This window comes from Molothrus aeneus, chromosome 1, assembly GCF_037042795.1.
Source record: "Molothrus aeneus isolate 106 chromosome 1, BPBGC_Maene_1.0, whole genome shotgun sequence".
NCBI lineage: Eukaryota > Metazoa > Chordata > Aves > Passeriformes > Icteridae > Molothrus > Molothrus aeneus.
The window spans coordinates 23799696-23823428 of record NC_089646.1 but is presented as its reverse complement, the minus strand read 5'-3'; the positions used below and the strand labels follow the sequence as shown (position 1 = coordinate 23823428).

The 23733-nt window shown below is 36.0% G+C and overlaps 1 protein-coding gene across 4 annotated transcripts in view; it reads right to left on the bottom strand.

The window, feature by feature from the left end:
- Window positions 1-23733, bottom strand: part of ANKIB1 (ankyrin repeat and IBR domain containing 1) — an 88752-nt gene that overhangs the window by 12898 nt on the left and 52121 nt on the right. For all 4 annotated transcript variants that reach the window (XM_066553307.1, XM_066553333.1, XM_066553324.1 and 1 more), the window contains exons 5-11: window positions 17281-17398; window positions 13645-13853; window positions 11343-11431; window positions 9517-9661; window positions 8055-8221; window positions 3789-3877; window positions 2643-2773 (exon numbers count right to left, since the gene is read on the bottom strand). In XM_066553307.1, coding sequence (XP_066409404.1) covers window positions 2643-2773; window positions 3789-3877; window positions 8055-8221; window positions 9517-9661; window positions 11343-11431; window positions 13645-13853; window positions 17281-17398 — 948 coding nt within the window. The remainder of the gene's footprint in view (window positions 1-2642; window positions 2774-3788; window positions 3878-8054; window positions 8222-9516; window positions 9662-11342; window positions 11432-13644; window positions 13854-17280; window positions 17399-23733) is intronic.

The following is a 23733-nucleotide window of genomic DNA, read 5'->3' as shown; positions in this document are numbered from 1 at the left end:
TATTTACCTTTTAATCAATCTCTCATATCTCCAGAAGCCTCCTCAAAACCCAAGAATCACAGAGTGTTCCCAGATCCTCCTTCCAGTGTCTCAGTCTCATGAGACATTCAAAACCACATCAGCTGTTTCTACACACCTCTCAAACCCAAAATCATTTTCAAGAAGGGTAAGAAGGACAACCCTGAAAACTACTGCATGTCAGGCTCACTTCAGTGCACGGTAAAGCCACGGAAAAGATTACTCTGGGAGGTACTGAGAAACACCCAGAGGACAATGCAGTCATTGGTCACAGCCAGCACAGCTTCCTGAGGGAAGTCCGGCTTGTCAAACCTGATCCCCTTCTGTGACAGGGTGACCCAGCTGAACAAGGGCAGCCAGGTGACAGAACCTTTCTGGACTTCAGCAGAACTTCTGATAAACTCACACAGCCTCCTTCTGGACCAAACATCCAGCACAGTGTGGATAACCGTGTTACACGATGGCTTCCCTGGACACAGGACTCAAAACTGAGTTCGCACTAAATGGGGAGGAGCTGTCCACTCCCTCAAAGGCAGGGAAAGGTTCTTCACCCACAGGGTGCTTGGCCCTGGAACAGGCTCCCCAGGGAAGTGTCACTGCAGCAGGCCTGAGAGTTCAAGAAGTGTTTGAGGCACATGATGTGACTCTTGGGGTGTCCTGCACAGGGCCAGGAGTTGGACTTGCTCACCCTGGTGGATCCCTTCCAACTCAGCATATGATTAATTATGATTAACTATCTATGATTAACTCCTGAGCTCTGTTGTATGTGTCTTTATGATCACTGAGCCTTGTATCACCACCACCTGGGCTTAACAAATCCCATCTGCTGCCTGGCAATGGTCTGAGCCAAGCAGAACAGGTCATTGCTGAGCAGGCAACAGCTGGGTAGGTATTTCAGCCTCTCTCTTGGTGGCAGTACAAATGAAGTCTCTGCACCATCCAGTTACCGAGTTTCATGAAACTTGCAGCAATTTATTATCTATGAACCTCCTCCTGTTCCTTGAAATCAAAGTACCCATAAGCTTAAAAAGTGACTATAGACAGTGGAGTGAGAGAGCAGGACTGTGTAAGCCCTGTCTCATTAGAAGCTGCACTCATAGAACAACAAGAAAATGCCTGCTTAAGTACAGAAACCAGGGTTTCATGAGTAAGGAGTATTCTCTACACCAAGGTGCAAGTTAGATGCTACAAAGCAGCCATAGCCCATCAGGTAGTGAGCTGGACCTCACTGCAAAAAAAGGCAGAAGCTCCATCATGAGGGATTGTAACTTCAGCAGAGGAAGCAACAAGTGAGGTGACCACTATTCCTTGTGTCCAAGCCCTGCAATGATCTTGAGGACACCCTTCCTCACCTTCCTCACCAGGGTGAGGGGAGGCAGCTGCTGTCTGTGCAGAGATTACTCCATGACAAAAGAATCTGACTGTTTTAAGGACACTTCAAGCTGCCTATAACCATCAAAAAGGAAAAGAGACCTCTGGTTGTCAGCTAGTGCCTTAGAATGGCAAATTATCTACATTCATCAGTGTTTATTGGCCAAATCCTTCTCCAGCCAGAAGCCACAACTGAGCTCATGGGCAACAGCTGCAACAAACATACCTTATAGAATTTTTAGAAGTACAGAATTTATGAGCTCTTTTTAAAATAATTTAAGACAAAAAAACCCCGAAACCAGCAAACGTGGCATAAATCAAAGTGTAGGAGAATTTTCTCTGCTGCCAATGATACCAAGAAAAGCCCTGATCTTCAATTTGTATCACAGAGAGAGAATATGTGACAATATGAAGAAAATGGGATTTGTGTAGCAATAGAGAGACCTGCACATTTTCAGAAAAATAAAGAGAATTACTTTCTAAATCTGTTAGGCTTTTATTGTAGGCCAACTATGTAAAGTGTTTACTACTTTCTTATTTTTAATGATGCTCCTCAAAGAGGTAATAGTTGTAGTTATAGAAGATATTTCTGACACAAAGAAATGTCTAAATATGCTGCTTTTAACTAACTTGAGTGAAAAAGCATTTTCAAATGATACTGAACTCAAGGCAAAAATATTTTTTCTATTTTGGTAGCACAGTGCAAACTTGTGACTAACTCTCTGGCTGCTGTCATCAATAAATTTTCTTTGGAATCACTCGTTGCTGTCTTTTCATTCCTACTGATTAATTCCTGTTTACAGTTTTCCACCTAAACTTCTCTGCTTTGTTGCTATGTTAGAGAAATAATGCAAAAGAAAAATATAGTAAGGCAAAACCTTCACTAGACCTAAGCCTTCCTTAAAATTTTTCATCTGCCAATTAAAACTGTTCTTTCTCTTCTACATTATTAATGACAACATAACCATCAATTATTTGTTTCATACTGTACTGGTAATTATTCTTAGGTGTTTACGAAATTTCAATCATTTTAACGTAGACCTGTCAGCCAAACAGATTTCAGTAAACATTAAAACATTTTCTAAATACATGTAACCTGCCATTTGCTCATTATCTAATTCTTGCAACAGGTTCCACTAACTATCAGGCATGACCCTTCAGAGGTTCTGGACCTCTGTGATCCTAAAATATATACAGGACATACAAAGCTGAATTCTGATTCCTCAAGAAATCCCACGATGGCTCCTTGTTACCTTTGCACACTGCATGTGGTTGCAGCCCTCGTTCTTCTGGATTGGGGACTTGCAGTTGGCGCAAGGTTTGGAGTTGGTCAGTAACCACAGGCAGTTGGCAGCGTCCTCATAGGCCTCACTCACTCCCACAACTTTTTGAAGGTGACAGGAGGGTATGGAGCATGCAAAAAGAGAGAGGTTGAAATTGTACTTGTGTAATCTTTTGTGAGAATCGGATTAGGAATGATGCATATTTCCCTGTTTCTTGATAAAATATTGAAGTCTCTCACTATACATATTTATCATATATATTTTATTATTACACTTTCTAGTTTATACATATATAATATGAATACACTTATTATTTCAATGTATTTCCAACATCTATTTTAATACAAATTTATATACAGTATATGTGACAATTACAATATATAAAGGGGCAAATTCATATATGAAAGCAACAGATATAGTTTCAAAAAGCAGGGTGTATTTTGCCTCTTTATAAAATTTTCTATGCTTTCCAAAATATTTATAACATACTATGGAAAGGCTCTGAGCTGTGGTAACCAAGTTAGTATGTATTCAAATTGCTGTCATCTTTGTTTTATTTGTTAATGTTGACTAAGAAAATATCTGTCCTGTGTAAACCCAACCTTTATTAGTTTTTTTTAGTAAATGTTACCTATCATTAAACCATTCCCTACAACTCCCTTGCAGTTCCCCCTCAACCTTACTATTATTATCACCTATTGCCTTGAACTAGTTTTAAAGCATTAAAAATCTTCACGGAACACTACTCAATCACAGGAGCAGACTGGGCTAAAAATCAAAATTGGACAGGGCAAATGAAGCTATATGTAGGAATAAATTGACTAATTAATGAAAAAAAGCTTTAAAAGGAAGGGAAGGAGTTTTGCAAACCCTGACTGAACCACACATGTATTTGTGGGGAATGGTCTACAAAGAACAGTCTACCATAGTGCTGCAGTTAAAGTGTAAGCAGCCTCTCATTCAGGAGTATAATTTTCTTCCCCTTTTACCCTATTTTTCAACCAATGTTGAAACCAGTTTTTACTTTATGCAACTAAAAACATCTGTCTAAAACCGAAAGATCAAAATGGCATCAAAACACCCATGCCCTCCCTGTTGGCCCTGCATGGCTCTTACGTTCTTCTGGTTTCATTTCAGATATTTTCTGTAGCCAGTCCTTCCAGGTCTGGCAGTCACAGGGTTCATGTGCTTCACCAAGACATTCCCTGAAAAAGAAGGTGCATACACAATTACTTATAACTCAGAGATTTAGGATTAAAATGAAAATTGGTTCAAGTTAAAAGGAAAAAACCAACCCCCCGAAAAAAAAAAAAATCGAAACCAAACATGCCCAGAATTTAATTAAGCCAGGAAACCAAAAGCCAACTAAACAACATTGTTTTAAAATACACTTAGACTACTTGCTCACAAGCATAGATGACTATTATTGATAAAGAATTTAAATGAGACAGGAAAGGAAAGAAGCTTCTTAAAATTACCAACTGGAATAAATCAGCTGGCTTGCAGTTTGTTCTTTTATCTCGGTATTATTTTAGTGCCACAAAAGTGCTCATATAGTTTCTGTGATAAAGGTAGATCAGATTACAGAGTTTATCCAAAAGTAGGTAGTTTGCTGTAACAGAAATGTATTTTATGTGGAATTACTTCCATCTGCTCAGTTGCAATAATCAACATTTAACTAGATTCAAGCTTTTAATCTAGAAGAAGATCGAAGCCCTTCAACACCAGCACTAAGTATTTATGGATATTTACTCCTTCCAAGAGCCTCTTAAATGGGGCCTTGAACTTATTTACATGGACATAGTGGAGTAATGAGTCTCTTGAGCTTCTCCTGAAGTTCCTACTAGGATTAAGGATGGCAATCACTGCTACACAGTGGCAGCAGATATATGGCTTCCAGATGGTGCTGCAGTGTGAATGTGTCAATATGCACTCTGGATTTGTAATAGCTCCTTTTTTTCTACTGGAATGGCAGCAAATAGCCTCAAACATCTGCCATATCAAAGCAAATAATTTCAGATGGGCACCAGCTGCATCAGAGCATACACAAGTTTGCTGCAGACCCAGTGGTGAACTGCTCTCTTGCAGTGCAGGTTCAGAAGCTACATCGATACTCTTCTGATTGCCCTTGTCCACATTTTAAGCAGGAATTCAGGAAGAAAGAAAAGGTTATGGGAACAGTTTTGAACTTTTTTTACCCTTAGCTAGTCTGCAAACAAAAAAGCTTAAATTCAGCACACATGCATCTCTGGTTTGGACTTAAGATCTTAGCTGGGAAAGATTGTACTAGAATGAATAATTGGTCTGTAAGAAGGTGACTTCAGCCTTGGTTCAAAGTTGACACCTTTCACATCTGTGGGACAGTAAGACACTTAAATCATTGACTTCAACAGTGCCAAGACCCTCTCACAGTATATAGTATTTGTTGCCAGAAAGGATGGAATTAGCAAAGATTTAACATTGACAAGCTCAGTTTTAAGTTAAAAGCTGATTGATTAGTCAATCTTTTATGGGGGGTGGGAGGAGGGTCATGTGTCTTCTTGATACTTTCAAGTTCGTAGATGTGTGGATTTTTAATGAAGTTCAGTCATATCTGTATCTAAACCTTTATATCTGTATCTATCTATATAAGACAGTTACAACAGTTGTTCGAAAACAACTTCTCATGGAAGAAGCTCTTTCCTCAGCCCAGCCCAAAACAAGATCATTTGTATGCTGGGATGTCATTTTACTGGAGTAAGAGCATTGAGCCTACTGTTCATGAAAGTTTTTATGAAAGTTGTATTTTGGATAGACTTCCTGACAGCAGTGGATGAAAGGAACTCACAGGAGCAGCTGTGCCAATGAACAGCAGGAACCTCCCCAGACGCCTCGCTCAATGCTCAGCAGGAGGAATTATATGAAGGCACAGTACATACTTATTAAAATCATAGCAAGTTTCAACACAACAAGTTAAAATTCATGGAAGGGCTAAAAGAAGAATGTAATTCTGGATTTTTTTCCTCTCATGATCATACACTTTGAACTAAAACAGCAAAACACTGTTGCAACTTAAAACTGGTGTCCCAAGTGCACCTGAGGAGTTGTGGCTCCTGCAGAATGAGACTCTGTCCCCTCCCCTTATCTAGGGTGAAAGGAGTGAGGACTGATGGTACAAAACTAAGTGTGCACTGCCTGCTAAGACTATTTTCCACAAGTGTCTGCTTGCTACAATTCCTTGTGCTTCTGAAACTGCATGAAGGGGGTTCTAACATGTTGAATGGAACTGATAATAAAATGATGTAGGATTTGTGCACAGTTTTAATGTATGCTACATTTAAATAATTCAGCATACTTTTTCTGAAAGGGAATAGAATTTTGTATTTGCCACAATTGATTACATTTTGTTGAAGATATTGTTAGTGGTGCATAATGAAAACCGAGTAAATTCCAGGATACTCTGCATTGAAGAGGAACATTCCTACTCCTACATCAAAAAGAGAAAAAAAAAATTGCTCAATAGACTCAGAGAATTTTCTTGCTTCTATGAGCAGGAAAGCTATAGATATGAAAAAAAGTAAGTGATTATCTAGGGGCTAGTTTTCTAATACATATATTCAGAAGAATCTCATACTAAATGCAGCATCAATTGCTACTACAATGTCCAAGTTGTAGATTACTGGGGTAAAACTTGCAGAACTGACAGAAATATGGGACTGTGAGATGTGCTGATTGAAATTTAAAAAGACAAAGCAAGCTCCCTTTGAACACACAATAATGATGAAAACTCTTGAATTGAGAATACATTTTTTCTCCAGAGGAACACATTCATGCATAGAGTTTTTGTACTGTAAGACTAGTGGGGTGTCCTTAGGAAATGGTTCTGATTTGAGGTACTGCAGGATGCTTTCATTGCTAGCAGAACTTTCTTACCATTGCTGAAACTCTTTATTCACTTTTGTGGGGATGAAAAAAAGGCCTTGGAAAGGCCTTCTTGGACATTTTGTTGCTAACTTGAAGTATTTTTCAAGACCTTAACTATATTTGCTTGTGCAGTATTTCAAAGTATTAATGTAAAAAGAATTTACAGAAATATTATCAGGAAACATAAAAACCCCATTTCTCCTAAAAAATAGTCATTCAGAGGACATTTTCACTCTCAGAGAACATTCTAGGGAGCTAGTACATTCAGTCCACATAAAGGCAGCAGAAGCTGCCGTTGTCTGAAGGTTCATGTCAATATGACACTGAAGTGGGGTCAGGTTCCTCCAGGTTAATGGAAAAATTGTTTCTTTACCATCAGAAGTAGGCTGAGAGGATGGTACATGCTTGTGGAATAGCATTAATTTTTACTGTATGGTCATTGGTTGAAAACATATTCTGGTTTGTTTCCATGGGATTTGCTTCTTTCTGAGTTCTCTGTCCATTGTAAATAAGCTCTTCCCAGGAAGTCATGTTTTCTGGCTTTTGCTGTTGTTTCATTAGGTCTGTTTTCTTTTTTTCCCCTTCTTCCTTTCATTCATATGGGAAAAGAACTAAAATCAGAAGCATCTTTCATTAAGAATGATGATACTTGGAATCAACCATTATATAATGGTTTCAATTGAAAAATGCAAAGAATTGCTGAACATTGTCTGAATGTTTGTACTTTGGTTGACCCTTTTCCATTTTCCAAGAACATAAAGATGTCCCACTACAATAGTCATAAATTGTCAGTCTGATAATGTCAAAGAAAAATATGTCAATTTTTTTTTTACTTTTGTTGATGCTCTTATATCCTTTTCTAGGAAGTGCTGAAGATCAGCAATCTGAGGGATGTTTTAAAAAATATCTGGCTTTTTGTTCCTTTTTGAGCTTGTATTCATCTTAAAACCCAGGAAAACATAACAGAAAGAAAAAGTGCTGAACCTCAAGTGAAATAAAGGTTGGAGTGATCTTGTAAACAGAACAGCTATGTGTGAAGGAAATGGTCCTTCATGGCCCCATTTCAACTCCAGCTTCTTTGATTTGATTCTAGCAAAATTCAGGAAGAGCTAAACATTGCTGGTTTTCTACACTACAATAGAGAATGTGCCATGTTTTGATTTTACAACTATCCAGACACAAAAATCCCTGTTCCAGTATCCCACTTTTCCTCTGTTCCCTCAGAACAGAACATCACAACACTCCATGCTGTTGTTTTGCACCTAACAGAGACAATAATGACTACTGGGTTATAAATCTTTGCAGTGCCCCAAAATACTACAATATTTGTGTAGTGCATGGATAGAGGATAGAACAGTCATTTACCATCCCATACCAACTTCTGTTGCACTCTTGGTACCATGTGGGACTTTTTAATTAGTCCCTGGAATAGCAGTGACTGTGAGTTTATGGAGAGGCAGGTAAGTTTCCAGTACTGACCAGCAGAAAAGATGTCCTTTCCCACAATCTACTGCAGGGGCTTTCAGCATAGGGAAGCTAAGAGTATCTGATCCTGTTGAATTTGACCCTTGTCTTGTCAGCCTTACTGCTCTTTCACAGCCAGGTATAGGACACCATTTAATAGCAGGATTATTTTCAACAAAGGCCTGTGGGGACAAAAAAGAAAAAAAGAAAATATTTTACTACATAAGATCAGATTTCATCCTTGATGTAAAACAATCTGTATTCACAGTTCTCCTTTGGAGGAACAAAGCAAAAAAACTATAAGGACAGTCTTGTAGCTACAAGGATAGATTTTTAAATTCAGTTATAGAAAGGGAATAATTGAATTTCCATTTCTTTTTAGTAACAACAGTACTTCAGACTTACACTAAGATGTTCAATCTCTTCAGACTTACACAAATGTTCAATCTCTGCAAGTTAATTCCTTTGTTATGTGGCTTACAGTAAACTACTATATATACACTGGTAATACACTCATTAGCAGAACTGATTCTTTCAGTTGGAAAGAATGAAAACCTTACTGATTAAACAAAAATCCCATGGTAAACCAGAAATCAGAACTAGACTATCTCAGTAATTTATTTCCCATCTTTTTTGGTTAATGTAACAGGCCTTTTGTAAAAACTGTATCGAATGAGGAGAAAAAAGGAACTTCCACTACTTTGCTTCAAACCTATTCTGATCAACAGTCACTTAAAATAAAATATGCAAAAGATGAGTCAGAACTGGTAATTTAATTTGCATCTCACTGTGCAATAAAGAGACTTGTTGCAGAGAAAGTACTGTACTGTAAATGAAAAAATATTTCTCAACCTCTGCCCTGCCACCACTGATAAAGTAGCACATTTCTCAAGCCCAGTTCATCACTACACTAGTATAAAAGAAAAAAGCTGAATTTAAAAATTGCTTTTAAAAACAAATTGCAATGATGAAAACAAATACATTAAAAAACCCAGGAAAACCAAATCAAGCTTTTCCCACTCCTCTACCCATATACAGCAATCATATCAAGCATTGCACTAGGAAGATTTTTAAAAGGAAACAGGTGCTATCTCTGAATGCAGTAAAAACAATCTGAAAACTTTTAAAATTTCAGATTGCAAACACAAACAACTCTGACTGATTAAAACCGTCATATCACTTGTTACAAAAATGAGTTTGATCAAATTATTTTATTAATACTGCATTAGGTAACAGACAATGGAAATATGGCATTTCTTTTTAAGGAATACATGAAATGTTCTTTCTTTTTTTCTCCGTGGCACAGCAAACATGGATATTATGCTATATAAGAGCCAATACATATTTGCACATATTTGTTTATGAATTTCTACTTGGAAAGTTACATATATATAGTAGCATTTCATACAGAAGCTTTAAGTTACTTTTTATAAGATGGAATAGAGTTCAAGAGTACAAGAACAGATTGATAATTTACCTTAATGTCAAATTGAAGGTATCGCTTGTCCATCTCCTTGGAAACCACACTTTCTATGATGTCTACAGGCACAAGCTGGAAACAATCATATGCTGGGCAAAAAATGTTGTGAGCTTCACCCTCCTGAATTTTCAGATTCAAAAATCTGCCAGAATTTGCCAGTCAGTATTTGTGAATAAAAAGTAAAAGTTAAAAAGCTGTTGAGTACTTTACACTATGTTCACAGGTATTCACAATGATTACTTTTCAAATAGAGAAATAGAAGTGTCCTTTTCTGCTTAAAGGAGCTACAAATTTGATGAACAGCCTAATTAAAAAAAATAACACTGTCATGGTTCAAATGTGAGCATCATCAGCAATATTTAGCCCTACGTTTGTGGTTTCCATCCTGGCCATTTATCACACAGCTCTGTATTGTTTAATTAAATTGAGCATCATTTCTACCTTAAATCAGAATATGTAAGTGTAATTAATCTAGGAAAGAATTGGTTTAATATGGAATTATTTTCTACAACTGTACTAATAAAACTAGGCCTGGTTTTGGACATGAACGTCTGAATACAGAACAAGCTCAAAAATCTGCTAAAAGCTAGATTTTAACAGTTGTTTTGTTTCAAAGCTGTAACAGGTTTATTAATCTGACTACAAGGATGATACCATTCTAACTTTAATCATTTAAAGCACAGGCAGTTATTCCAAGGAAGTCACCTGAGATCCTTTAATAGTTAAGATAGAGATACCTGTCAATTCATCCCCTCTTAGATTTGTATCTTAGAGTTGGGTAGTTCAGTCCTGGCTATGCTCCAAGTGACTTAGGAATGACTGGCTCAGAAAGCTGAATTCCACCCTCAGTGTGCCACCACAAACACTTGCCATTGAACTGTGGCTCTGAGCTGGCCCCTGTGTCCTGCACAAAGGACACACAGTCCAGCAGCCAAATTAGAAGCACCACGTCAAACCAGTGATCTCTGGTAACTCCTACATCCTGCCTAGGGATTTGCAAGGCAAGAGAAGCACGACTAACAATTTTCTTGCCACTGAAAAGAACTGCCTTTGGAAAGCTCACATGGAAAAGAAAGTTCTTTTCCTTAGCACCAGGCTAAGGTTCATAGGAATGGGGCTGATCTGCAGTAGGATTAGCTGTGCAGAAATGGTGCTGTAACAAGACACTGCAGGGGTAGAGATCAAGTAGTACAATCTCCTGAATGGGGACACAGATGAATACAAAGCACTGCATACAGATATAATTATTGCTGGGAAATATGATTAATATTTATACTACCATAATTATCCATGTCTGAGTTTTTCACTAGCATGACTACTCTGACCTATGCAGTGAAACAAGAGCATTAGATTAATAGAACTTCTAAGTGAAATCTACCCCTCAGTTATTACCCTTCAACATAAAGAAATAATTTTAATTGCTTTCCTGATTGGAAATGGATTCACAATGCCTAAGTTTAGTGTGCTAAACTCAGAGATGGAATTAAGCATGTGCTTAATTTAGAAACTGTAAACCCCAATGCTGCCAACACCACACACACACACACTGAACGAATCAAGAGTAGGCTTATCTATTTACACACAAGCTTAAAACATTTCATTAAGAATTTTGCTTAGTCAGAGCCTAAACAAACATTACATAAGCCTAAACCAGTTGGTAACAGTTGTTTTAGTGACAACTAAAATGTTCCACAGGTTCAAACCAGCAACTCTTTGAAACCCAAACAGTAGTTTAGCATTTGCTGTTTATGGTCTCTGTCCCTTCCTCTTCAACACAGCAAGTATGAAAGTTTCTCAGATGATAGAGAAGTACAGATACTCACGCCTCCCAGCAAGCTCTGCAGAAGTCATGTCCACAAGGCATATCCACTGGGTCTTCAAACACAGAAATATTACACATGCAAATGTCACACTGTAAATGACAAAAATGCTTCTGATTAAGAAATACTCTAAAGCTTTTTGTATTGTTAGCAGAATGAGTTATGTTGGAAAATCTCAGCAAAAATTTAATGCAGTGCTCAGCAGGGGGAAAAAATCAAGCTGTATCCAAAAAAAAAAAGTTATTTAAGCTATAGGAATGGGAAAGATTTGGTATCTCTGTTTCTGTAACTCCCTATGCAGAGAGCATAATTTGGGCTGCTTTTTGCAGTGTCCTTGAGCTCAGGAAGTGCTTCACCCTGCAGAGTGTTGGAATCTCAGAGTTCTAGGTGCAAATGGAGCTGTGTTTTTCATCAGGTTCACACACAGGTAGAATGAGTTTGGAGATGATAGAGGCTACAGGAAATGTTTAGCATCTCACACAGGCAGGTCTAAATCAAGGTGGAGCAGTTTGAGTGTGCAGCAGCAGCAGCAAATACTTTAAGTGATTTAAATACAGCAAATACTTTAAGAAATCTACATATATATAAGTTTTTTAAGACTTTGAGGTTTTTGACCATAATGAAGAATAAGTTACACTACAAATACTCCAACATAAGATATAATTGCTGAATTTTACAGAAGTAGGTACTAAAGAAAAAATAACACTGAATACTGAGACCCTTACTCTGAAAGAGTTAGAGTAAGGATGAAAATACTCACTGCTTATGGTTATGTGTGGAAATAAATACTAATGTTCTTCAAGAAATGTAGAAGGAATTTCTTTTCATTGAAACCAATGTTGACACCATGAAAATGTATTTCAACTTTCAATGCATTAGGTATCATAGGACATTTTCAGAAAGTTAGCCTGTGGTATGCCACTTTAAAGGCACTTACATTACAGCCAAAACAAAATCAAACAAAAAAAAAGGCCTTTAAAGTGTAAAACTCAGTGAAGATATGTATTGTTTCTTCATTCATTTAACCTTATTTCTTGCAAAAATTAAATATTTTACAAGTTGACAATGCATTAAAAAATAATCTCTATTAAATTTATATGAGCTGTAAATTTTGTTTAAAATGTATCTTTAAAGTAAGGAATTTGATGGAGCCCTGAGTTCAAAACATCAAATAAAAACATTTACTAGAACTGTTTATAAAGTAGGATGCAAATTCAAAACATGTAAAGGAGCTTTATACCTTGTGGCTTTATTTTCTCTATTCATTTTAGTTTTCATTTTCCTGGCAAAATGAGATTTGATAGCTCAGATAAGATTCTTAAACAAACAGGAACATTAAACGTGTAACTCTGGACTTGGAGTGAGACCCACTAGATCTATAATGGCAGTCATTATCCACACCTGCATTCCTGGCTTATGGACCATCAATGGAAAACAAAACACACAATGTAAAACTGAGGATATATAATCTCCTGTTCAACATTTTAATTAGGAATTATTCACGGACAGTATTTAATTGCTAATGGAAATTAACGTACAATAACAATATACCTTCTATAGAGCTTCTTTTACAGCATTTTACAATTAAACAAATAAAATATTTCTATGCAGGGATGTGAGATCTTAATTTTTATATGAGATTTAGGGATGATCCATCTGAAAGACTGCATGTAATATTCTAAAAAAAATGCTTAGATCATGGAGCAATAGTTTTATAATGCTGCAGCTGTGGATTATTAAAAAGAGAACTCTGTCTTCCAAAAGAGCCACACTGATTTTAATGAAAGGCGCTTTCATATTTCAAATTTGCAATAGCTTTGTAAACTGCTTGAAGCAGCCCACACATAGTAAAAGTAATTATAAGCTTACAGTACACTAGTGGGCTGACATTTCAAAATGCAGACAAAGACAATTTTGTTTTCTAAAGAAAAAATTTTCAAAAGGCAGGGTTCACAGAACCGCGTACATTCGGGGAAATGGATACAATGAAAGTGAACATCTTGATAGGGATGAGATGAGAAGTTCAAAAGAGCCAAATGCACTGATGTGACTGCAGCTGTCTAAAATGAGAGTTTGTGAATGACAGCCAAGGTAAAAACAGAATGGTCTGTATTTGCCAAATGCTCAAGTGTTTTATCATATAGAATGTTTAAGGTGTCAACTTCCCCGTTCACCACTTCTGGAAAGAGAAACACTTCAGACTTCCACAAAGGTATTTTTGGCAGCTCCCCTGTCTACACAGGTGCACTGTGTTTGGAAATCAGCTGTTTAGCCCTGCTGGTTGAAGCTCTATTTATGAATTTACCACAGCTGTGTCCATGTCTCCTGGTGAGGGGCTGATCTCATCGGGGGAGGTGACAGAGGAGCGAGTGGTGCGCGGGGTTCGCGGGGAGGGGAGCGTGTCCCACGCGTTGTATCCGCTCGGAGGGGGCGTTGGCATCTGAACCCCTGAACGCTGGCAGCAGCTCTCTGGGTTACACATCCAGGCTTCAAGCAACTTCTCCCTGTCCCAGTCTTCAAGAAATACAGAGATACAGGAAGTTATGCACCTGACAATGCTTAAAATATAGTTTGTAACTATACCCTCAAAAGAACACTAAACAAAACCAATTAAAATAAATAACTATAATGAAGTGTGATTGAATGGAACTTTAGCCATTACATTTCAGAGAACACACTCCAAGATAATATGTAATGCAATGCATTTTTGTAAATAACTGCATGACAAGCATCTCCTTTCCCTGTAATATGTCTTAACATTAGTTGTGTTATTTATTTACAGCAGTTGTAGTAGCTAGAAGACTCGGTTGAAAACCAGAACTGTATTGACTATCACAGACAGATGAAAATATAGCAGCCCCCACACCAAAGAATTTTCATTATTTTTTCATTCTATTAAAACGTAATTATTTAATACGGATTCCATTTTATCTGTTGTGTTTTTGTTTTTGTTTGTGTATTTTTTAATGAAGCCAGGAAATACAGGAAGAAGACTAATTACAAGAAGATTTGTGACTTAATGAGTTTCCAGTCTTTATATATATGCATCTAAATTATGTGTTTCTAAGGGGGGAAAAAATCCACCTGAGTGCAAAGAAAATTTCATATATTCTCACTACATTTTATTCTATAATTGTTAGTGAACGTTTTACTTTTATTCATAATTAACAATGCTCATTTATATACAAAAAACAACTAGTGATACAAAATATAATATCTTAAAGCTAAATCAAATCTTTCTTCACAATTGTTTGAAATACATTCTGTTTCTGATTCCTAAGATTAATACTAAAGATATCTTCAGAATAGCAGTTTTTTCTACCAAAAATACTTAAAAGTTCTCATTTAAGTATAAATCTATCAAATTTCTATACAGATTTGAATCTAAACTCATGAACACTTCATGCAGATCAGACAAACTTGATTTTCATAAACTATTAGAAATTTCCCAGTTTTTCCTACTGCTTTAAATAACTATTTTAAAGTTTGAGGATTTTTTAAAGTGCTGGGTCCTCCCAAAGAAACATCAATGTTATTAACCAAAAGGTGTTATTTCATTTTTATTTAGTTTTATTTTTATAAGGAAAAGATCTCTTATCCTATATTAGTGCTGGGAAAAAATATATGTGTTCTAAGCATTGAACTTAGTAAAAGTATTGCCTCTGTAAAAAAAACTCTTTGAACTGCAGATGGTTTATTGATCAGATCCTTACTCATGTAAGCTAAAATATATCACAGGTTAGTTTAATTTAATTTGTTTAAAGATATGGACCCACACACTTGCATGTCAAAATTTCCAAATTTTATCAGCATTTTTTCATACTACCCTGAGTTTATAACCTTTCAGAGAGGGGTTGACTGATGTTAAGATACAGATAAAGTTTGCTAGACATTTTCTTGACCTTCTTTGTTGCACTGTATCTTTAAAATAGGCAAGGGCTAAGGCAGGTCACTAAATGGATCTACCTTGTTCTCTTCACTAACTTATGAATTTCAGTAAAACACAAGCTATATTTGTTGAATTGCCTATTTTTTTCCCCGAAATCCATTGCTGTATACCGAATTAAAAGAGAACCAATGTTGAAAAACACTTGTAGAAAAACTGTAAAGTTATCTGCCTTTGTGACTGCCACAATAACATTTTTTTAATCTTGGCTTTAATTCTACATACTTCTGTCTCTCAAGTAAAAAAAAAAAGGAAAATACATTCTTAATGTCTGTATCAATAAATTGATACAATGAAAGAAAGCAAAGTCTAGTGGATTAAATATTATATGCCTGTAAACTATTAAACTTAGTATATATGTATGACCTTACCAAGATTTTAAAACATGCTTTTCACACCTTGTGTGAATTAAACCAAGATTTCACGTTATTCTTTTGTGAATTTCAAGATTTAATGAAAAAAAATTACAATTTGTCATTTGATGTTAATTCTCTAATCCTCTGCAAATACCTGAGTTATTTCCTTTACTAAGCTGAATCAATACAGCTACAGACAAAATAGTTGACTTTCTCATGACTTGCTAATTGTACACTGGCCAATTGCATTAAGTTACCAGAACATCACTAAGGCAACATCAGTAGAATGACCTTTCCAACACAGACTGATTTCTTCTCAATTTTCAATTCCTGCTTGCTCGATGCTGGCAGACATTTCTCCACCATTTACATCAACCTCACTGATTTTCAACTAATTGCAGACTGAGCTGAGAGTTTGAACAGTACTGCCACAATTTTCCTCTTCAAAATATCTGCACAGGTTATGGAGCCTACTCAGTCAAGTATTTATAATTTTTAGCCTTACTGAGACTATTCTGGCAATACAACATAGCATTCAAATATTGCACATATTTTAAATACAATATAAGAATTAAACAAAGAATCAACATAAATATTTAAGGACTATGCCTTAAATATTATCATACTGGCACAAGTTCATGCTTACTTAATTCAATGTTAAAAGGAACACAAATACCAGCTACAGAAAATAACGTAAAAGAGATGAGTTTCAGGTACCACAACTCCTCAGAGAAGTGTACCAAAAACTGTGGGTTTAAAATAATGTCTTTATATTTCATTTTTCCCTCTCCCAGTGACTTTAACAAGGAGCCCACAGAAATAATAGGGTATGAAAGCTTAATCCAGCAACACAGCGATGAGCACGCAAACCATTAACTGCCTGAGTAGTTCCTTTGGCATAAAGTAACAATGAAGATGCTTCAATAAGCATAAGTTTTGAATCATTGAATCAAAGCCTAAAGCTTACAGCAAGTTTTAGAGATACTTTTGTTTGGAGAAAACACTCTGAATCCAGTATATCCCCTTTCTGACAACCCCAGTTTAACTTGAACAAGAATACAGGGTTATTTCAGTGAAAATAAATGAGTTACAGATATGCACATGGAAAAGCATACCCTGTATGAAAATTGTAACTATAAAAAATCCTCCAAAGACATACACTCATATAATTTAAACTCCAAGGCAATTTCCAACCACATATTACAATGGTCAGACTGCTTTTATTGCAAGAAAAAATAAATTTAAAAATGTTGATCTGGTTTTATACACAAATACATAGTGGCAGAAAACCAATGGTCAGCCAAAAACAAGTTTGATGAATTTGATTTTTTTGACATAGAAAACCATGTAAGTTTTACTCCTATGTCTCTCACCAAAATAGGGTGGTTCTGTTTTCCACACTGTTTAAGTTAGTCTGTCCTCAATTATAATTCCTAGTTTGAATCACTTTTCTATCAGCTTCCCTGTCTGCCTCAGTATTTTTTGTCTACTGCAGCTGTATTTCTTTCTGAAATACTCTGTGGTCTGTTTCAGGCTACTAACCATTACTTCTCTTTTCCCTGGAAATAAAGTGCAAACATAAAACTGTGGGTTTGAATTTGCTGAAAGCAGTTTTTTAGCCTTTAAGGTTTGGGATTACCATGTGCCCGAAGTAGAGCTTCTGCAGTGAAGAGTGGGGCTTGAAGCATGTCAGCAGATTCCACGATCAGCATGTCCTTAAGCCTTCGCAGGTCTTGAAGTCTTAGCCCCTCATATGGCTTGAAGAAGAAGAAAAAAGATAATTTATGTGTAATGTTTTCAAGTTAGTCTCTAATACAATATTAAAAAGAAAGCATTCAAAGCACTGTTACTGATCACCATCTCAGTGAGGCAGTATGGGACAAAATTTGTTCACCGTGCACACTGACCATGCAAAGCTACATGGAAACACTGTCATTTTGTAATATTTATAGTATGATTTTTGTAAACTTCAAAATCTAAAAGCATTTCTTCCAGGTATAATGGAGAACTCTCTAAAGTTCTCCATTATAGCAGGAAGCCATCTTCAAATGATAAGCTACCCTAACACTGACACTCTGTCTCTCCCCCACAAGAAAAAGTGATATTTTCATATAATCTAGATGAACTTTGATTCAGTCATTAGGCTTCAGGTATAGTGGAATAGGTATGAGAATGCATTACTAGATTTGAACTAAGGATTTAGAGAAGAACTAGACAAAGGACAGGTGGAAATAGATTCTCTGACTATAGATTAATGGAGACCTGTTAATTCTGAATTGGTCTGAAGGAGGATACATTGAGACATTAGACAGTGAGAAGTTTGTGAGCAGAATACAGTATCTGGATCTTCTGAGGCAATATCCAGCCTTTCAGAAGAAAAGTCAGTCCTGAATGGGACAGATGAGACATGCAATTAGTTGTTCATAGAAACACTATGAGGGTTGAGGTTGGAAGGAACCTTCAAATGTCATTTGCTTCAGCCTTCCTCCTCAATCAGAGTCACTTAGCTAGGATGATGCCCAGATGGCTTTTGGATATCTCCAAGGCTGGGGATATATTGTACATGGAGATATCAAAACTCTTTTTGAGAAACAATGGCCAACTCACATAGCCCTACAGAGAGCAGATCATCCAGCTGCCTTCCTGGTCTGGAGATCCATCCCCTTATTACAGCATTAAAAAAGGTCAAATCAGAAAGTCAAAAAGAAGTAATTTTAGGATTCTGAATTAGCTCCAACCAAGAGAGCAGAGATACTCACATATGTTTACAGACTCATTTTTAAAACTAAGAAAGAAGACTATGAAACAAATAATGTATGTTAGTGTTGCACAGAGAAAATGCCCCAAAGGTAGGAAGAGGAAAAAAAAAGTGGGAGTGTCTGTAAAGAGAATGGATAGAGAAAGGATATGTAAAAAACACTACTCTTACATGAACTGGTTTTATTTATTTAAAGGGTAGCTAACAAAATAGTTAAAGCATTTGACATAAAGTGTTACATGCTCAGAACTAATCAGGAGCCTGGGCACCAAATGGCAGTTGTCTCCAGCAATTGGAGCCAGAAGGACACAGCAGCAGTAGTGACAAATAATGACAGTTAAGACTGTGCATTATTATTTACTGTCTATATTTTGGTTTTATGTAGACCATAGTCTAGGACTCACCAGTGCTAGATTGTAAGGACACAAATGTATGCATGCATACAATAAGCAGAAAGCAAAAGACTGGTTCTGTCCCGAAAGGTTACAATCTAAGTAAAAGTCTGCTGTCCCCTTTAAGGATAACATGCAGAAGGCAGAAGTGATGGGGAGAATGGATACCCTGGGTTTCGAAATGATTTTGTTCTTTTGAGACACCTACTCTAAAAATGTAACTTGCTTCCTGTATTCCAGACATCATAATTAACTCCACAATGCATCTAAAACTTATGACTGACTCATACAAAGATATTTCCTGTTAGCTAATCAGTGAAATAAACAGGTGCTTCTCCATACTAGAAACTTTGTCATCAGCAAGAGTAATGCTCCACAGACCTGCAGTGGGTCTCCGCTCTTGTCGAGAAAGCAAGCAAAGCAGAAGAGAAATGACCTGTGAGTGTCCTGACCTTTTCTTGATTGCTCAAGTTCAGGCAGTTTCTCTGTGTCCTTCCAGTGCTGATCATGCATGACTCAGTAAAGGACAATCTGAACGTTAATGGCTTGCACTGAAATAAATCTGGGCCACTTGGATTAACAGCATGCTGGAATTTGAGTGACCTTCTTAACTTATTACAAAAGAGATAATTTTTAAAAAACATTTCAGAGAGACAGGGATAGAAACAACTGTGTGCCAGAATGATTATAATTGTGCTGCATTACAGCAAAAAAATAGAAGCAGAATGGTCATGACTGAATCTGAACTCCATTTTGAATTGCAATTGTAAAGCAATCAGCTGCATCAGCACAACCATACTCAATTCTTGAAGACCATACACATCATAAGAAAAAATATTTTTTCTGTTAAATTTGCAACATATAAGCATATTTTAGGACCTGGTATTTTATCCTGAAATGCAGATATGTTCAGAATTATATTTAACTGATTGGTTCTAGGTCAAACACTGCCAAGTATCCCCCCTTGAGTAACAGACTACTATATTACCTCAGCTGGAGCATTCCATACAACCTAGGAGGGAGTTTTGGATCTTCAATTTCTAAGAATCCTAATTTTATCTTTTTAAGTAATGAGGGAAATATTCTCTAAGAATGTGTTTGAAACATCAGACATTTGTATCATAAAATAACATATAAGCCCACAGAAGAAGCTGAAAGAAAAGAAATTTTAGACTGGCACTATTAAGGAGGTTAATCTGGAAACTCCAGAGTGAAGACTTTATACAATGGGAACCTTAAAAATTTAATGTGTACAAGACAGTCTTGTAGAGATTTGTGAAGATACAGTCTTTAGCTATGAGGATGTACATCCAGGATGTAATATCACAGAGATTTGTTTTTAACTACTTTGAACACTAAATTACTTATCTCTGCAAGGCCATAAAGGATTGTATCCATGTAAAGGATTTTGATTACAGTTTATGATGTTTGGTGACCTCCCTTAATGGTAATTTATGGAGGAACTCTTTATTGACATTGGCTGTGAAAAATACGTTGTTCAATATTAGCATTATTTAACTATATAATGATTTTGAAATATACTAGAAGAGTTACTACTTTAATGCATTGCTGAGCTTCTCACTACAGATTCCAACACTTCTGTATTTTCAAAAGCCCTTCTTTGAAATTCTTTTCTTCTCCAATTCTTAGATATCACAAATTATACTTTTTTTTCTCCTGAAAGTACTTTTAGTATGTAAGCTGATTATTTTTAACACTTCATTTCAAACTATTATTACTTTCTTCACTTTTAAACCACCATTAAAATAGACAGGGGCAAAGTAACTCTTTGCTACAGGAATGAATATATAATTAAATGGTGACAAACCACTTCATGTAAACATCCTTTCTTATGGGTGGATGGAGTTCTGCAGTTAATGGAGTAATATATTAAAAAATTACTTATACTCCATTTAACTCATTCAAGGAAAATTATATGCATTATATGTATACTGAGACTACATATATCTTAAGTAAATGTAGTCCTCTTCTTTCACTTCATAAACCATTCTCTATCTGTAGAGACAAAATAAATTCAAATAATTTAAAATAACTCTTTGTACTAATGGTATTTATATTACTTATATATTTATATGACATCAATTTAGGAATTGAAAAAATCATTCCAATTTTATACACTCAATAAATCTGTGATACACTCACTAGCAGTGTATTTCTTCAGTAGTCAGTGGGACATATGAATGAAGCAATGAAGAAATTATATATTTTGCTATTGCATAAGTAATTCACTGTGTCTGACTGAGAGCCAAAACAGTTCTGGATGATCTGCTCTGAGGTACTGCTCATTCATGGTGTTTCTTACATAAATTTAAAACATTACATGATTTGATTGAAAGGAAGGACCCTTTCAAGCTGAGCATTCCCAGGGATACAGCACCAAGACAAATACACTCTCATGCTACAACACATCACAATGTAAAAGACTGTGCAAAAGAACAACCAAAATCTATAAAACCAGCTTAAGAACAATCACTTCATGTCATATTATTTAGTGTATCTTCAATTAGATTTAAAAGATAGATTTAGATTTTACATATCAAAGATTTTTTCTGAGATTATTCAACAGAGTAAGAGCAAAGAATCAAGTAAAGAAGGATTATTGTGTTCTCCTGTAAACATGGCAGGCTCTGAAGGGAAGCTATTGGGTACTATAATTCCAGATACTACTGTGCAGATCTTAAACACTGCAGTTAAGCCCATTTAGCTGTTCTGCCTGGGAAGAAATCCTACTCATGGTTTTCAAATGTTTTATCTTTTCCTGTCACCTTCATTCAAAAATTCAGTTCCTTTGAAAAATGTATTTCTTACTGTTCAAAGTTTTTTAATTATTCATGAATGAATATTTTCTGTTTTGGAAGGATGCTGAATGGCAACAATTACAAGCTGAATACTATGCTAAACAAGCATTTTGTACACTCCATCCCTCAGTGTTTAATAATATATAAAAATAAAACTGAGAGAAAAAAAGTAGAGGATCATTCTTGAGAGGCAATTTTGGTGAAGCATCTGTGCTCTGGGGCTTTTTACAGGGGCATCACCATAGGCAGTGGTAAGTGCAGCTGGCACTGCCCATCCCTGACATTTGTATGCCAACCTGGAGGATGAGGAAACGCAGTCATTTGGATTGCAGCTCAGTGCTACTCTTCCTAAGGCTGTTCTTTCAAATGGTTTGAGCCATTCTGAGGGCTAGGATTGAAAGAAAACTAGAATGCTCTTGGCATCTACCTTGTGCCAGCACTTGCTCTCTTAGAGATAAAAAAAAAAGTTAGAGAAATTATCCCACTGGAAAGTCATAAAGAAAGGGGCAAAAATCAGCAGGGAGAATGTGAAGACAGAACTGCTCTATGTAAATCCCCAAGGTTATCAATCGGTGTACCAAATTCCAGGCTGACATTTTTTGGCTTGTGAACATTTAGAGCACATGGGAAAGCTGCCCTGGTATGTGAAATGGACAATTGTACAGGCCTTTGAAGTCTTCCAGCTGGTTTTGCTCAGCATCTACCTTAAACAGGCATGAGACAACATCTTCTCTTGCAGAAAAGCCTATTCAAGTGACTCTTAATTTGTCCCACCCACATCTGTAAGTTCCTTGTCTTCTTACCTGTGCTGGTGTTTATGCCAGCAAACCCCTGGTATAAATATGATAACAATTATTCAACTTAAATAATACAGTTACATATTACCACTCTTTAATTTTTTTTCTTCTTTTAAACCAAAACATTGCTATGATCCAGCTGAAAACATAACCTTCCAAATAGTTCTACTTGCATAACCAAAGGAGTGGTAAACTGTAATTGTGTCAAGAAACTGTTGCAGACTTTTGAAGTGTTTCTGCCAAGAGAGAATGTAAGTTCAAACTATCTTCGTACAATCTAGATGCCTCTACATGGAAATATTTAGAGAAATTAAAATGAGTTAATTACATTTGCTATTTCAACATACTAAGTACATTAAATCTCATCTCTAAATGTCTCATCTAAGAATAAACTATCTAATTAAGGCTGTTTATATTTGAATTTATCCAAGTAAAAATGGTCAAAAAATTAAATGAACACTACAAAGACTTGCTTACTTTCAAATAAAAGTGACAATGAGTGGCATTTTTCAGGGGAACAGTTAATGTGATCTAAGCCTATTCATGTATTTTCTTTTAAACATTATTAGGTCATAAGTGGGCCCAGCTAGTAAAAGGCCAGGCCATGCTATTTCTGAAGGGAGTAATCACAGAGAAATCTATTGTCCTTTAATTTAAACAGAATTAATTTGTAATATTTACTGAATGATATAATTTATATATGTATTCTTATTTGGAATTTTAGAAAACTAAAATCTGATCATGTATGGTCTTTTAAATTATCTTTATGGAATCACAGTTGCCTTTAAGGCATAACAAAATTCAAGCCAATTTTTTGTCAGTGAATTGTCTCCCTCTTTCAAAAGTTTACTTGGAAGTAACCCCACTTGTTATTACCTGTTTTTCATACAAACTCTGGTATGCAGTAGCTTCAGGCATCATGTTATAAAACAAGAAAGTAAATGCACTATGTTGAAGTCCTGCATTAGTCAGTTTTGAGTATTTTTTGTAACATTTAACCCAGTCTCAGTCCAGGAAGATCCAGGAAAAGTTTCCCTACTCTATTCCACAGATCTTCTCCTTTTCAGAATTTCTTTTGTCCTAATTTTTGAGACAAAAAGGCATCTTAAGAAATTAAAAAAAAAAAGTTTGGTTTAGAGAAACTGTTTCCAAGCTTACTGGCCTCACTGTATCTCTTCCAGCCCCACAGCCCACAAGACAGTCCACATAATAAGATATGAATAAAATTTCTGTTTACTTTTGACAATGCACTTGTTATGTTCTCAGAGCTTAACCTGAAAATTATACAGAGCTGTGCTAAAACTGTTTACAAATACAAAGTACAAA